This window comes from Lytechinus pictus, chromosome 10 (genome assembly GCF_037042905.1).
Source record: "Lytechinus pictus isolate F3 Inbred chromosome 10, Lp3.0, whole genome shotgun sequence".
Classification (NCBI taxonomy): Eukaryota; Metazoa; Echinodermata; class Echinoidea; order Temnopleuroida; family Toxopneustidae; genus Lytechinus; species Lytechinus pictus.
In genome coordinates, this window is record NC_087254.1 from 8,731,684 (window position 1) to 8,750,030 (window position 18,347).

At 37.7% G+C, this 18,347-nt stretch overlaps 1 protein-coding gene across 1 annotated transcript; it reads right to left on the bottom strand.

The window, feature by feature from the left end:
* Window positions 1–431: 431 nt before the first annotated feature.
* On the bottom strand, window positions 432–17,229 carry LOC129269061 (forkhead box protein K2-like). Its single transcript, XM_054906512.2, has 7 exons — window positions 16,797–17,229; window positions 9,899–10,141; window positions 9,351–9,651; window positions 8,819–9,012; window positions 7,820–7,997; window positions 5,956–6,316; window positions 432–3,515 (listed from the first exon to the last, which is right to left on the bottom strand). The coding sequence occupies exons 1-7, from the start codon at window positions 17,159–17,161 to the stop codon at window positions 3,127–3,129; spliced, it is 2,031 nt and encodes a 676-aa protein (XP_054762487.2). The 5' UTR covers window positions 17,162–17,229; the 3' UTR covers window positions 432–3,126.
* Between the last annotated feature and the right edge of the window lie 1,118 nt (window positions 17,230–18,347).

Sequence of the window (18,347 nt, forward strand, 5' to 3'; positions counted from 1 at the left end):
ATCATCGGACTTTATAAAGGAAAGTAAAATGAAACTAAATAAAACAGTGAAGGAAAAGAGAAGAAAGAGATAAATCTACGTTAAATCGAGCAGGGCGCCGGAACACATAGGTTAGCGATGAATAGCAAAATAAAGGCCTTGATCATCGTTGCATGCGTATTTTGCACAGTATACGGACTACGAACCAATCAGAATTGTTCCTTCAAATTAGCAATCAATCGCTAACCTTTGTGTGTTACGGGAATCAGAAGAATCTTTGACACATGCATCTGGCAATTTGAGCACAACTTTCAGTCATACATGCCCCCACTTCGCTATAATACCAAACCAAAATACTTCTTACACAAAATGTTACCTTCTTCTCACCTAAACATGACAACAAATCTCATAAATCATTACTTTTTTATACTATATTACAAGAGTCTGAAATGTATGTTTTCTTTGTCAGTAGTATATTTGATTTTATTCAAAAATGTTCATATTGATCACAATTCTCTATCACATAGAATCCACAAATTAGCATATAAAATCGGAAAAAGGGAATCCTCCCCTCCCCATCCTCCCCTTCATTAAATTTGGCATGCAAGTAAAAAAAAAAGAACCTCGTATGACATTTCTTTATAAGATCAGTTTACTGAATGTTTGACTTTTAATGGGCTGGGGCAAACCGACTCTGTGGCAGGGGGGGGCTTCTCTTACTCGCAATGTACCTTCGGGATCAGGACGTACAATTTACCCACATAATAATAAGCTAACGCTCTTCATCTTAAGAATAAAAATATTCCGAGGACATGATTTACAATCCCACTACCCTTATTCATCAATTATTCATCCATTTACATTAACATGTATAATGGATTTCGACTTGAGGATTCAAACCGTTTTGCTCCGAAGACAATTAATCCATGGATTGTTTGATTTGATGTGAAATGATCATACTAATAATGCAACCATTGAACAATTATTGGCCCAAAGTGGCTTATCAAGGCATACATGACCTACATATGGAGGAATGAGGGCAAGGACTTGTCGCATCAACCAAGAAACTATTCCAATACTGTTACATAACTGCTGTCTTTTACACACTGGATGTCTCCCCCTAAAGACGAACTTACACTTGATTCACGGCAGGAAGTGTTTTTTTTTTACAGTACAAGACCTATCCATCAGAAAATTACAAATCATCAACCTATTCATGGCCAACATGATTGATCAGGTAATTAACATACATTTATGAATAACATTTTTTTCTATCACAGCGTCAGGCAAAATCACATACATGTACTGTAAATGCGGCACTGGGAATCAACAAACACTAGAGTAATACCAGTTTGACTAGAATACAATTTCACTAATGGGTGATGGTGATCATTTAAAAAAACAAATTTTACAAAAAAGGTAAATTGTATTTATATGCTTTACATTAAGCAATCATAACAATCAAATAATTGTCAAGTTTACGTAAAGCTATATCAAAATGCACGGGGCCATGTAGCGATTTCACTAATTCATATATAATAAATACAGAATAATTTGTTCAGCAGTGCATAATCAGTTTCTCCCCTAAATAACTACTATACATCCACTGACTTCATAATCATAAAATACACATCTGAGAAGAGTCGATCGCATCACATGTGATCACGGTTCATGAAAGCAAAACATGTTTACATTCCAAAAAAGCCCAACTGCCAACAGCTTTGTACAAACTGGTCAATACATGTGGTATACCACCTATTGCCCTCACGAGGCAAAAAGTAATTAAAGGGCATTGAACACAATTCACAGAGTAGCCACATCTATGAATTTTACAATACTGGGTTGAATCTTTAAGGCATACAAGTAACATATCAGATTAAAATCAATAAACACATGTATATACAGATGTATGTCATAACATGCATTTTACTGCTTTTATTACACGTGTCTATTTATCCAAATGCACTGTAAAGAACTGCGATGACGACAGCTCACACAGCGAAAGTTAGCATCACTATCTTTTTCAATACATGCTCCCAGTGTGGAGAAAAAATAACAAGCAGAATACCCCCCTCTACGGACCAACTATTAGCAAGCATGTAAGAAATTAACCAATTAAAATTCACTATTGCAAGCCCATCCCTATTTCAGCATTCTTACAATCATCCTAATCATCGTTTTGTTTGCCTAAGAAATCATCACATTGATAACATAGCCTATACTGTAACAAGGTGTAACGAATCATGAAACTTCATCTCCATAAAGCATAGCATCGTAAACTTTTTACTTTCACTACTTTAGCTGCATCACTGACTACCCACACAGGATCATATAAAAAAACACCACAGGGAACTCATATCGTGTGTATGATTATATACTAAATGATATTCACAGAGTGCCATAAGCTTTGAAGCAAATTTACAATCATATTTTGATAAAATGTGATGTATATAGAGCAATGTGTTTCATACATGTTTTACCAATGTTGAAAAGTAGCAATTTCGATAATAAAAAAAACATTGTCCTATCATGAATACAGAACTGAGCTGTAATCCTCAAAATTAATCTCAATTTTAGAATCTTGAAGTAATTACATGTGGCTTATACTAGTAATACCCCTCGAAATCTCTAAAAAGATAAATCAATAAAAATTAATAAAAAATGAAAAGTGAACACTGTGGGCATAAAACCCCCATGATCTCAATAAATGTTCATAAAATAATCACACAGAATCATGAAAGGAAAACAAGAAAAAAAAGCGATTAAATTAATAGTTATCTGAAGTACACAGAACAAAAAATTCTAAAAACCAATAAATTTTACAAGTCCAGTCATCCAATGATTCGAGCTGTCCCTTTTTGAATGGACTATACATATACATATGAATATTTATTAATTTGGTGGTAAAGCCAGAGTATATATTTTGCAATTCCATAGGAAGGCAATCTAATTACAAAGTCATTCTCTCCAAATCCATCAACCCTATTCTCGACATCCATTTTCCTACTGATAATCCCGACAGCATTAAAATAGCCCTGTACAACCTTTTAAGGTACCCTCTCAATGATGTTACACTCCCTTCCCTTTTTTTCTGAATGACCTGCACTGCTTCTATATCCAAGTTGGTCATTGATGCCATGTCCTCTCTCAACCCTCCTGCGGATCAGCCTTGATTCTTTTACTCTCAACACCATCCTGTCCATCGGTCTCTTCCTTGATGCCATCTAGAGGGCGCTTCATGTGACCTTGCAGCTGCTGCACGGCTGACGTCGTAGCCAGCATGACAAGGGGCGAGGAAGTGGCAGCCTGGCTGGAGGTCTGAGGGAGAGCCATTTCCATGCTGTGATGGTAGTTGGCCACTACGGGGAGTTGAGGAGGGGGTCGGTAGTGGCTGGCAGGAGGGAGGAACGTACCTGCGACGGTAACGACGTGATGGCTGTCGGAGGATGCCGGCTGAGCGGACGAGGAACTGGTTGCTTTCAGATGGGGCTGCGTCAACATGATGGTTGCAGGGGGTAAACCAGCCGATGGCTTCTCTGTGGATCATGAACAAAATTATTGATTAAACCAACATGCAACACTTAAAACAATTCTGAAATAGCTTTTAGTCGACAAGAGACTGGTTATGTCACATTTTGAGAATAAAAAATCTAGATATTCTAACAAGGGTGTAGCAACTTTGAGTTTAGAAATAAGACCAGGGAAAAAACACACGGGGGCGGCGGGCGAATTTGCCCCGGAAATGCGTAAAATCGCCCTTTCGGGGGCGGCATAAAATCTGGAAGTTGCCCGCAAAATAATTGCCCAGGCCGCGCTGCGCTGCTAATTCAGCAGCCCCAAGCCAGCTGGAATGCACGAGGTCCCTCCATAACTTTGATATTGAAAAATTTCCTTTTTTTATTGCATTTTCAAGATACCATCCTAAATTTGCAAGAAAATAAGATTGTGTACTCTGAACAAAATCATGGTTTTTTTTTAGCATATTTTATGGCAACCCCAGTTCTTAAATCTGAACTAAGCCTTCGGGTGCTCTGGAAATATTTCGCGGAACCCGAAATTAGGATTTTCAGCGGGGATTTTTGGAGAGTAGCAGTCAGTGCCTGAGTATACATGTACCATATTGGCGCTAATGCAGTTTCACACCGCCTGTGTTGCGGTGATGATTGACTGTGAGTTGTGCTGCGTTCAGTAGCTTCGCTACGCTGGCCTATAAGAAATCAAAATTTTTGAAAACGATTCCTCAAAGTACAAATTTTGTCAACTTCATCCTATTCAATTTGATGGACAAAATTGTAAAAAAAAGTAGGTCCAAATTAATTTAATACACGAGATACAAACGATATTAGCATCAGATCAAAATGAACAACAATAAATTAGATAATCATTTAACAATTAATAACAATGAAGAAAAAATAAATAGCAATTAAATAAACAATGTTAAACATTACATTACTTTGTTAACAAGCAGGTTGGGTGAATTGTCCTGGGTCGCACCATAGGGCCTACATACAAAGTATTTACGAAAACTGGAGCCCCCGAAATGCAAAAAAATAGCCCCCGAAATTTTACATAAAATTGAAAATGGAGCCCCCGAAAAAAAAAAAATGTGACCAGCCAACCAAAAAATAACAATGAGTCGCAAGGGAGGGTAATATGTAAAAAGTAAAAATTGTAAATTTAGTCTTCAAAAAGTTACAGTTAGAAATTTAGCTTATCTGAAAGAGTAAACCTTCTTCTTCTTGGTGTCAAATCTCAGAAAATTAGTAAAGTTAAAGGAGAATGAAACCTTTGGAACAAGATAGCTTGTGTGAAAACAGAAAAATCAAAGAAACAAATGAACAAAAATTTGAAACTGCCTCTTATCACATCTATCAGTAGATCATGTGTTTTTTCTATAGGAGGGCATGTAATACAGATGTTTAAAGAATACATCATGAATAAAGAGTTTTTATCACCATACGAAAAGCAAAAAGAGACATTTTGGGGGTATTTTATAGTCCATCAAAGGAAAAGTTGTTCACATGTGACATCACACATCCTTGTCGCATTGCCAATGGGAGGATTTCCATAGCATTAGTGATTGCAATATTCAAATGCTCATAACTTTCTCATTATTTGTCCGATTTTTCTCAAACTTTCTTTGTTCTTATTCTTTGATTTTTCTGTTTCGACACAAGTCTATTTGTTCCAAAGATTTCATTCCCCTTTAAAGGACAAGTCCACCCCAACAAAAAGTTTATTTGAATAAAAAGAGAAAAATCTAACAAGCATGACACTGAAAATTTCATCAAAATCGGATGTAAAATAAGAAAGTTGTGACATTTTAAAGTTTCGCTTAATTTCACAAAACAGTTATATATGCACATCCTGGCTGGTATGCAAATGAGGAGACTATGATGTCATCCACTCACTATTTCTTTTGTATTCTATTACATGAAATGTTATAATTTTCTCCTCATTGTCAAATGAAACAAAAATCAATTCCTCCCTGAACATGTGGAATTAGCATTGTTTAATACTATATGGTTCAGTCAAGTTGGTCCTTATTGTCAAATCTATAAAAAATGAAATATTGTATAATTCAAACAATAAAAAACAAAAGAAATAGTGAGTGATGGACATCATCGACTGAGTCACCTAGTTGTGCATATCACTGATTTCGAAAAATAAGCGAAACTTTAAAATGTCTTAACTTTCTTATTTCACATCCGATTTTGATGAAATTTTCAGCACTATGCTAGTTTGATATTTCTCTATTTATTCTAGTCAGCATTTTCCTGGGGTGGACTTGACCTTTAACTTAAATTTAAAAAATCCAAGATTTTTTTTGACATCATCTTTCCTGGACTGCTTAGAAGTTACATTGAAATTGCACATCGTGCAATCTCAGTACAACTGCAGTTACATTCAGAAGAAATGCAGAGAGCAATAAGTCAAGGTACTCTAGATCGACGAATAAAGGTCGAGATTCCTTACCTTCCACTTTCATTTCTATGCCATTCTTGTCTCCACCAGCACTACCCCCTCCTCCAGCGGTGGAGCTGTCCTTCGCCTGGTGACTGAATCCTCCAGCAGACGAAGTGACATGACCGTTGCTGAGCGATGCCTGCGCAGCCCCTTGCGTCCGCGATGACGTGATCACAGAGGCCATCTGAGGGTGGATGGCGACAACAGGTACGCCCTGAGGTGGGGCGCTCCCTGCCAGGGCGGCGTGGGATGAAAGGGGTATGATCCCCCCACCTCCGGGGAGGGCTGCCATATGGGCAGCATGGCTAGCAGCCTGAGCACCCGTCGTGGTATTGATAGGAGATCCGGGGCTAACTAGACTAACCTTCACCTGCAAGATATCATACAGAAACACCAAATTAAGTTTTTACTTTATAATTCAAAATAGGTATTCAAATTACTTGTTATTAAAAAATAAGCAAGGCAAAAACAGGCAGATGCAAGTATTTAAAATCGATTCATTTTTATGGTATGAGAAACAACTAGATGGTAACAAAAATACACCATTTAATAGCAGGGTCACTGGCACATGAAGACTGGGAGAGGGAGCAAGTATTGGTGGGAAAAAAGAAAAAGGAAAAAGAAGGGCAGAGAGGAGGAGAAAATAAAAAAAAGAGAGGTATGAATTCTAGAAAAACCCTATTGTCGAATTGAGGACAAAATTATACCTCTTTTAGGTCACCTGACTGCTCGCCCCTCTCCCCATTTTGGGGGTTGTAGCACGTCATTCAGGGCATAAAGAATTAAGTTTACTCTTAAAGGGGTGGTCCAGGCCAGCTCCAAAAAATATTTAGCCCGTAGTAAATAATTACAGGAGCCATTTCAAAAAGTATTATCTCCTTACTCGACTTTGGAGATTTTTAAGAGCATTTCTTGTAACGGTTATTTGGGGCAAAAAGAATTAAATTTCGCGCACATGTAGCGAGATCGGTCACGTGACTGTGACGTACCATCTCCACTTTGGTTTAGCAACAATCCAGCGCGCGACGTCTCACAGCTGCAATATGCCTATGTGTCAGGCATACGGCTGCTCGGTTCGGCCGGGAGAAAATAACCATAAAAGTGCGTTTTCTATACCAAATCCGATCCGAGATCGAGAGAGATGTGCCCAGTGGCTTCACAATATTGGGACTGACAAGTTTGACATAAAAATATACAAATATAACGCGAGTAGAGTCGTTTGCGAGGACCAAATGCTCTCTCTGGCCGTCGGCATCACCGGGCAGTTCCCGCACCGACACCAGTCATTTCTCCCCACTCGATCGGCCGCTGGCTGCGGTACGATCGGATCTTCCTCCACCTCTTCTTCTTCTATTCTTTGACGGTTCTCCAACTCTTCCGCATTCCACCTTGGTTGGAATGCATATCCCGCAGGACCCGACATATTAATTGTTCAAATTATGAAATAAACGGCGAGAAACAAACAAATTGTGAATTACAGGGTCGACGGTGGCCGCAATCAATGCAAGTCGAAAACTACATGTAGCTAATTAATACCGTACGTATGCGGCGCTGATGATCTATACGCATACGTACGTGCGAGCGATAAATATAGCTAGCTAGCTAGCTAGCTCGCTCGCGCTCGTAGCAGCAGCCAGCGAAGCCAAAGTGGAGATGCTACGTCACAGAAAAAGCTGCGCATTGCATTCTGGGATCGTACAGACTCGTGCCAGAATATGATTTTGGCAAAATTGAAAATTCAATAAAATATAACTGTGCCTCTTATTTCTTAAAAAAATATAGTATAGGAAAGAGAAGGTTTTTGTCTATCTAGTAGATATAAATTAAACCTGGCCTGGACCACCCCTTTAAAAGCAATTTTTTTAAGTTTTACCTCCTGCATGGCTTGTGTAAACCTCTGATGATCAAGCGGACCATGATCTTGGCCATCGCCACCTCCGCCAGCATTGTTCATGTTCTGCGGTGCAGGTGAACCTTCTCTCGAGAGTGAATCGGGGGTAAACGTCCCACTGAACTGTGTGACATGGGTAGGTGATGATGGCGCAGAACGGCTGGAGGATCGAACAGGAAACAGAGGAATGAACATTGAATTACATCACTATAAACTGCTTCATATTGACCTAATGTGTATGAACTACATGTATATCATCATATACCTGTATCATCTACGAGTGGGCATGCACTTACTCCTGATTAAATAAAAATACATCAACACTAATAATAATAATAAGTGTTCTTTTCGAGTTCAGTGATAAACCCAGAGAGTGGATTTGGGGCATCTCATCCCTATCAAACCTGCTGAACAATTTTTTCGGCTATGTGTAATTAAGAACGGCAGTGATGTCTCACCATGGAAGAATAATTTCAGAACATAAATTACATGTAAGCATTCAATATTAGTGTCTTGTATGAATTTATTTTAACGATGTTCTGATAAAATTGATATGCACTCCGTGTCAAAGTTCAATGATGCAAAAGTTGACGATCAAGAAGGCAATTTCTTCAAATCAATGGAATAACAAAGAAGGGATAAAGATGTGATAGTTTCAGATGGTGTTTCGCTTTGTTCACTAAATGCAGTGTGCGGCCTTCTATCAGCCAAATAAGGGACTTGAATACATGTATGATAGAACTGTTTCCACCGCTGAATTCTTTTGAGATATATTGCATCTTCCTTTTATGTCAGAAGCTTCAAAAGTAAAACCATAAAAACACAACATTGAAGAGCAATTCTTAGCAGTAGACCATCATGCCATGACATTTTTCCTCAATATCATGGAAATAAATTGATAGCTCAAGGGGATTATTGATCTTTCCGCAAGTTCCATCAATTTCTTTCCTGTATGATGAAAGAAAAAACAGGTACACATACCTTGATGAGACCCCACTAAAGGGTGTCCTGAAGCAAGGCACTCCCCTTTGTCTTCTTCTCCTGTAAGCTTGATCCATTAGCTTAGCCTCTGACCCGGGGTCAAGCCGCCAGAATGACCCTTTGCCAGGCTCTTCTTGCGATCGCGGAACCTTGATGAAGTACCGATTTAACGACAGGTTGTGCCGAATTGAGTTCTAAAAGACAGAAAAGAAACAAAAACAAAAAGTGCCCATATTGGTTTTATGTAAATGAACAGAAAGCAGGAGAGATTGTACTCAAGTTTGATGAAAAGCAATCTGTAAGTCATCACTAGAGATTTATTTAACGAATGGAAACACAAAATGATGAAGAACGCTTACTATTTTTAGATCAAACACTTGAAACATCTTCAATTGGTGTACAAAAATGAAAAAAAATAAACATTCACATCCTAAGAGTTTTCTGATCAGATACATGTATGTGTGACACTAAAAACTGGATCAGACTATGTAGTCATTCTGGAAATCAACTCTCCCAAAACATTGATTCATACCTGCCATCCCTTGTCTGCTGTTCTGTAGTACGGATATGTCTTTGTGATATAGCTGTAAATTCCACTAAGAGTCAACTGCTTATCTTGCGCCGACATGATAGCCTGGACTATGAGCTGGGCGTAAGAGTAGGGCGGCTTGGTCTCGTCCCGGGGACTACCGACGTCATTACTGGACGAGTGGCCTTCCTTCTCATCGACAGCTGCAGCAGCTGCAGCAAATGCCGCTGCGGATAGGTCTGGAGCCATCATGGCTTTCTGACTGGTCCCAGCTCGAGGGCTTGTAGGGCATGAGTTGACAGCACTGAATGAGATCAAGACAGAAAGAGCGTGCAATGAATCATTACAATTATTTCTTATTAAACTAACATGTAGATCCCTGAAACTTATGTTCAGGAAGGAAGGGGGACAGAAATGATGGCACTCAATATTTTTCTAAAGTCTTGTTGATATACCACATCCTATACTGAATCTACTGTATTGTCATGTTGGCTGTGGTGCAACTGTTCCTACTGCTTCAGGAAGCTCTTTGGATACCCACAGAATCTTACCTTATCGTCCCGGTGGGAGATGGGTACGGACTGGCATAGGTTGCATCGGAAGGCGGGATGTCTATCTTCAAGGGAGGCATCATGGCTTTTCGTTTGACAGGACTGGGCTCCTTGACTGCTACGGGTACAGGAGGGGGCTGCTGAGGCTGAGGAACCGGAGGTGCTGGAGCAGGGGGTGCCGACTCACTGATTAATGCCTGGAACATGATCTTGATACTTGTGCTGGGAAACCGTAAGATGCATCTGATGGGGAAAAAAGTACAAAATTATTCAGGGTCAATGTAATGGCAAATTGGAAATTACATCCTATATCATTAAGGCCACTCTGAACAAATGATTAATTTAACAGCTCATCCAATCTTGTTTCCACTAATTCCTTTCTCTGATCAAGAAAACAAACAAAATTATATGCTGAATGTTCATGTACAATATACAGTGTATACACAATTTCAATTTTAAACCATGCATCCCTAATTAGTTAAATTGGAAGGGAAATGTTTTTATTACCGGTATGTAACTTTCTAACTCTACATTACATGTACATGTACATGTACTGGTATATCAAAATCGGCTTAAACTTCAGCTCATCTTTTCCTGTCCTTCAATGTGAACTTTATACACACAATACATTTAACTGTGTATGAATAAAATTGAAATTTAATGATAAAGGATTACAACATTCAGGAAATACATGTACAAGTGTAGTAGATACATGTACATATATATATGGGCTATTCCACGGTTACTCACGTTACATTTGGAGACACCTTGACTCATACTTGGAGCTGTTACTCCGTTATTATTGATAGGAACTAAACATCTCCTTATCACAACAAAGTACACAGTCTGACTATCCTTTGTATAAAAACAAAACTTTGGAAATTTTATTATGCTCCTGGCAAATCTTTGGAATGTGTCGGTTACTCACGTTACATGATTTGGACATGCATAAAATGAAAAGTCGACATAAGTGAAAAGTCTCCTCATACAAGGCTTTTATGAAAGTTGATTATATCCATTTCAAAGAAGTATATTAGGGAGACAAACTTTGTACATAATTAAAAAAATAAAGAACACATGGTTTTTACTTGGGGTGCAGATAATATGGTTACTCACGTTACGGTTACTCACGTTACATTTTGTCCATGTATAGTTAACAACACAAATGTCATAAAAAATTCAATAATGTGTGTAAAATTCATTGCTAGGAACATCAAAAAGAGATTTTATACAAAAAATTGGAAATATTGGAGCTTTATTAGGGAGTAAGAGGGAAAAGTATGATTTTGCTTACTAATTATGCATAAATTAGCATAATTGCTTAATACCAATTTGCATGAAATAAATTACTGTATAGTATTGTAGATTATGTCCAAGACAACCTGCGTGCAAATTTTTGGCGTGATCGTGCGGCCAATGGCCGAGATCTCAAGGGGGGGCCTGGGAGGCCCCACCCACCCCCCCCCCCCCCCCCCCGGGCCATATTAACTCCCAAAATACCCAGCCTAGATAGGGTTACAGGTAAGGACATTCAATGTGTTGTTCGAACACTCTTTAAAGTTTGGTTAATCGAAACCAAGTCTTACTAATGCACTCTCGCATTGTGAATACTTGTACTAATATTCAATTTTTTGTGTGATTGTATGACCACTGATATTTTGATGAACAAAGAGTCACATCAAAGAGGTGTACCCTCATTTTGCTTTCAATTAATCAAAAATAACTTCACAACTCACCATGAGACTTAAAACTTGACATCCCACTGAAAATATTACCTCACTGCATGATTTTTACTGGTTACTCACATTACATGATGGTTACTCACGTTACAAGGTTACTCACATTACAGTTTTTCTTCATCATTTTTATAAAAAATTGTACTTTTTAATGATTTTGATAGTCATTACTGTATCAAAGATTGTTTGAAGGAAGAGAATTTAAAATCCCACCAATTAACTGTAAAGAATTTTTCTCTCAGAAAACAAAGTCAGTTTTTTCGGTTACTCACGTTACATCACCTGAGCAGGTTGCAATATTCATTTTTGAATGAGTACTACAAATTTACTTGAAAAGCTGTTGTGTATTTTAGGTAATTTGACTCTTCTAAACTTCAGAAATATATAAAATGGTATGTTGTTGCAATAACAAAATGGTAATAAGGCATATTTAATTTTTCACTATTTTTCTTGTATTTTGATACAGAATGGAAGACACAACTTTTGACCATTTTTTTCCAAAGTATACATAAGAAAATAAACTTTTTATTTCTTGTTCCTGAAACTATCATGCATGAAGGACTTAAAGTATTAAAAAATTCAAGAAAATATTGAATTTGAATTTTTAAGCTCATGTCCACCAACCTGTGGAATTGCCCATATGTTACCAACTTGATATCGAGTCTCAAAAACATGCTAATAATATCTTCAGCTAACATGCAAATTCATGAGTGATGGTATTATTATACTTTGAGTACCACAATATTGTACTTCCAAGTACTTCCTCTCTGTATGTTATTGTAAACTCATCATAACAAATCTCACACTAATTTCCCTTAAATACATGTACACAAGTAATGTACATTTACAAAGGACATTTGCAATATTGATCAATCCATGAGAAAAGTGCAATGGATCTCAAATCTAATGGCTTGTGTATGTTAAACTGATATTTACATGTACATGTATTGTCTTTATTGTACTGCAAACTCTTTACATACATTATGGTACAGGTATCCCATGTAAAAAAAAAATTCAATGTAACAAAATGGAAATTATCTATTCTTTCTTATTATAAATGAAACGCATTCCATCATAGGCAAAATCTTGAATTTTTATTTGGTGTAGAAATTCTCTCTCACAATCGATTCCACTAATAAATGCTGCGCCAAAGTTTATACCAACTTTTAGAGCTTACAATACATGTACATGTAGCACACATCAGCAACAATAAAAGTTTGGCATTATAAAGATAAATACCAGTCGTGGTAACGATCTCAAAATTAGTTCGAACAGAATCCAATAAAATTACCACCCAAGCGTTTGTATATTAAAAAAATATGTGCCAAATGGCTCTAGAAGAAAATGCGTAATTGCTGAGAAATGAGCAAAATACATGTAAGCAGACTTCCATCAAAAGTTTGGTATTTTCCGATCAAGCTACAGTGTACATGTACATGACGCATATCGGAGGATATGCATCATGTACCTTGGCGAAGAACAAAAAGAAACAAGATGGCGACGTAAACATTGCGGCAGGTTTTCCCAGTCTTTTCATAATATTTTTAATTTTTTAAAGAATTCTTGTTTAAAAATGAAATCAATGTCATAAAAATGTCGAAAATGAAGTTGTGTCCCATTTACATGATTTAGGGCTACATCTTTCAGAAGTAGAAATCTCGGGGGCGAAAATTTTAGTTTTTTTGCGGTACATGCAGGAATGGGATGCAATCCCTGGCTCCGTGGAGAGTAAGCACACGTTAGTACATGTAAATGATTTTTACTCTCTAGGAGCCTCCTGGCTAATTTAGGCCGTAGGGAACCCTTTCCCCACATCTAGACGCCGTAGTTAAGCGTTGCATGATCATGAACCACCACAATTTAATAATTTAATTTAGTTTAATTTAATCAGTAGAGGCGCACAACCAATATGGGAGACTTTCCAATATGGGGAGACAGTCTCCCATATTGGAGACTTGCTTTGCAAAAGAAAAAAAAGCATATTTTTTTCCACCCAAAATTTTGTCTGAGGTCAGGAGCCCATTTGTTTTGTGTGTGGATGACAAAAATCCATATCAAAACATAATCATACCCCTTTCAAACTGGCCTCTTCATTTTTCCCGGCCAACTTCGCCTGCGAACTTCTCCAGCACGCATTCCTCACTTCCCTGGTGAAAAAAAAATGTACCCTTTCGCACTGACATCTCTTCCCCATTGAAAGTCGACAGGTGATTTCCTTGGGCGGAAGTAAGTGCAGACCCGGTGTCAATGAAAGCGTGCGCTTTTTTTATTTGAATTTTAATCGTACTCTTTCCTTATTAATTGCAGATACCTAATTAATTTTATCAATCAGTGAAGTTTTGGAGATGACGGCTGGTAAACACTTATCAGCTGATCAGCTCACTCAGCACATGCATGCAGAATTAGAACAAACGAAAAGAAAATTGTAAACATTGCTTTGTACCGATTGGGTCATTCCATCTGGATTCACCCAGTGGTTGCACCCGACCCTCTCAGTTTTTGTTGTAAATTGGTACACATAAAATGGCCCAAGCACAAAACAAAAAAAATTAGTCCAATCGGTCCGTCGGTTCTCGTGCTACGGCCTGCCCTCTTCTCCTTGTTTTGACAAAAATGGGCGTGACCTTCAACTTTCAATGGCCATTGCGTCATAACGTGTTGACCAATTTTCACGAAACTGGTACCATTCAAAAGGAAATTCAGAGAGGAATCCAAAACATGCATCAAATAATGTATTGCAGCGATTTAAAAGGTCATGACCTTTTACCTAAACTTTGACCTTGAGTTTGACCCCCTGACAAATAATTTTTTAACTTAATTTTCGTGTATATTAATTATTAGTATAATATTGATAAAATATATTAAAACCAATGATATTTTATTCCTTCACCTTTTAAAACTCTTCCAAAGATACCAAGTATCTGATCTGATATTTCACTCTAGTCCCACATACTGATATTCATGTTAGTAAAGTGTTTACCAGTTCCATGATATATGATTTCTTCTTTAGTTACAGTATGCAAACAGATGAAAAGAAATTAAGCTCATCAGTTAACAAATGAAACATTAAACATTTATGCTCATGAATACATGTAGGTATCTGTTGAGGCATTTTGATGTTGGGCAATATACATGACTATATAATAACTCATTATGGAATCGAGTCGCTCATTAACCCTAAACAGGCCGGGGGGGGGGTTGAATCAACCCCCCCTCAACATTTTCTGCGATCATTCCGCCACGCGAAATTTTTTGACCGCCCCACTCGCAGAGTTTATACTTTTAAGTCTCGTGCATCTTTTGAGACCATATTTACGACGCCCGAGTACGCGATTCCGAGATTACGCAACATTTTGTAAGTGCATGTTAGACCAAAAATTGTTCCAAAACGTGATTTTGTGTACAAAGTCAATGCAAATTGAGTTTTCTCATCTTATTCATAAAGATATGATTATTTTTACTTTAAACAGCTGAAATCAATTGATTTTAGCATAATTATGCTTCAAACAGGTTGTGCAATAAATCAAGTGAAAAAACTAAGAAAAACAAAAGGTTGAAAAACAAGGAAATACATAAATTCATAAAACAATGAAATACATAAGAAATTGATTTCCAAACCGAAGTTTTTTTCAATTGCGATTGTTAAGAATAATACAAAGAATATTTTTACCAAAAATTAGCATTCTAGGAGCTTTATTTAGTGAATTAGAGCAAAAAGTATGATTTATGCATAAATTAGCATAATTACCCGTAATTCATATAAAATAAAATCTCATTATTTTGGAAAATTTTACCATACAGCCTTGTAGATTACATCGCACACTACCAGCGTGCAAATTTTTGCGGCGCTCGCGCGATCGGCGGCCGAGATCTCCCCCCCCCCCCCCCGGCCACTGAACAGCCAAAAAAGCCCGGCCTAGTTAGGGTTAAAGAATAAAGCGTGGCCTTCCACATTTAGCCATGGAAATACATGTAATAGCTACTGGAATCTCAGTTCAGGGAGTTTCGGGGAGAAAAAAAATGACCTCTGACATCATAAAAGAGAAGCTCTCCGGTTAGCTTTCATACTGACACCTCAAATTTTTCGTCTGAAGAGCGAAAGAGGGCGTGCGATTTATCTTCATATCAAAGACACTACAAGGGAAAGACTAGACACAAAAACTATCTTACACGTAAATCGATGCAAAGGCAGCGTTACGCCAAGTCGGCAGTGTCCAACCTTTTTACTGTAAAGACTTTGGTGGAAAGTTAATTGACAAACGAACGGTGCACTTGCGGGGCTTCGTTCAAGGTAGTGAAGGTACGTAGAATTTTCTATATTTTTTGTTTCATTTGTCATCGCTTTGAATATTTTCCAAAAAGTATTATCGTCAGCAAAAATAATTAAGTACCGGTATGTTTTTTAAGTTATTGTATTTATTGGTGTCTCTATTTTATCAAACAATCATTGGAATTGCACATACACATTACAATGAATCAAGAATCTAGTTTTAAAATACCAAGCTGAATTAAGGTTGTGAACTGTATTAGCGCCAACAACGAACTTCCTTTTATTTCCGTGGAAGAAACATGCGAAGCCACTTTCCAGGCCGAGGTAAGCGATTTTGCTCTTTTTTGTGTCCTTTTTTAATAAAAAAAATGAAAATGGAACGCTTTTCACAAAAAAAGCCCTGGTGAGTAGCGGAATGGGTTTGGGGTAACATCATTCACGTTATGAAGCGATGTTAACAACAACTCTAAAATCCATCGCGTAAACACGTTGGTTGTGCGAGGTTAGTATATAACCTTGCAATACGTGGCCGTGGGAGTGCAATTCGGCAAGACTTCGAACTCCACTAACACAATTTTTTTTTTTTAAGTAGGCCTAATCTTTATTATTCATTCAGATAAAATTCATACATACATAATCAAGAAAATATAAAACTATATTAAAATATTATAAATTTAATAATTACACAATTTGTGTATACTGACTTTACTGTACGGTACGCATGAATCGCGAATCACATTGCCAGTCATATTGAATCCCGTCAGGCGTCACAGTGAGTGTGCCCGACACTCCCCGCATCGCATCGTCCGCTCAGTCAGGGCCCAAACTAAAGCTTCTGGATGTCCAGGAAAACAAGACATTTTAAAATATAAAAAAGGGTAATAATACTCACGTCCTAGGCAGCTGCAAGGGTGGAGCACCTCGTCTTTGGAATATGCCATCCACGAATATACCATTTTTTCCAGTGCAATTTAAGAAAAAGTTCGGGCTTTCGCAAATTATTTCGAGATGTTTACGTGAAATAAAACTCGAATGTCCCATGTTTACATCGACCTCCCCTTGTTTGCTGTTTCGGCCAACTGTGATTCTGTTCTTACGGACTAAATACTCAAATTCTCTGCCTTCTAACCGGGCGAGAATGACTCCTTTTTGACCACCATCATTCCAAGGAATCCTTGTTGGACTCGCTGGGGCAGATTTAAGAGCCAGAAGGGCCCAGGCATCGTCGTTTTCAGTTGCCTGTCGAAACGTGGCCATTCCTACCCTCGATCACAGCAAGACCAAAATGGCCGATACACACGAAAACATTGCTAAACCGGAAGTACAATTCCTTGGTAGTTAATATCCCAGCATGCCTTTTTTGTATTCACAGAAAGCACCGAAGAAAACTTACATGCAGTGTGAAAGTGGTATTTTCATCTCTTCGCACGTGTTTGTAAACAAATATAAATAAATAGAAAACATGAAGATAATTTATGCTGAATTATTCAAGAAACGGTAAAAAAACTTATTTTACCCCAAATCATAATCAGAGGTTGCGTGTTTTGAATAGGTAGGGTTAACCAGAGAGCTTACAAATTGAAGAAATATATTTTGAGGTATATTGGAGCCCGCGGGTGTAAGAATCAAAATCACAGCGCAGTGATTACGGTGATTACTAGTATATGCTTAATTATGAAATCAAAAAGCCAGTCAACTATGTAGTTTTGTCTTAAAGGTTGCTATTTTTTCTTCTAACTGATATTCATCAGCGTGGAGTGCTATTGCCCCCCCCCCCCCCCCGTGTTACCCACTTGACCAGATTCATCTCTTTCCGATATTTTCTAATTTTCATATTCGAAATAGCCGGAAATAGCCTAATAGCTCGATCCATAGCTCAACTTTATTTAGGTGATATAGAGTAGGCCTATACCTTGAATTCATGATCACGCAAGCAAAAAATGGGGGGCAAGATCTGAAGGAAAGGAAAGGAAAAGGGTTGATAAATCGGGGTTGAAATACGATGTGTTTTTTTTTTATTAATGAATTACTATGTCAAAATCTATCACAACACCTTTTTTTCATTTTGATAAGCTGACTTGAACATTAATTTTGCTCGCTCGCTAATTCTCTATAGCTAGCTCTCTCGGGACTTTCAAGTAATTTTGCCACACGCTCAATCATTAAATTTACACCCTACAGTTCTGGCTCGTCACGCCATTAATTGCATGGTCAATGGGTACTGAATTTTTCCTTCAAAAGTTTTTCAATCGTTTTACTCCACCGATTGAATTGCCAATAGGCGGCCTACTCAAGAAGCCCTATATTGACTAAGAATTTCAACCTGCATGCAGTGAGGGCTCCGATGTGATTGTGTGAAGCATTTTTTTTTTCATCTCAATCGGAATACCCTTCATCGGTTTTATCAATTTTATTATACAAAACATGTATAAATAATATATAT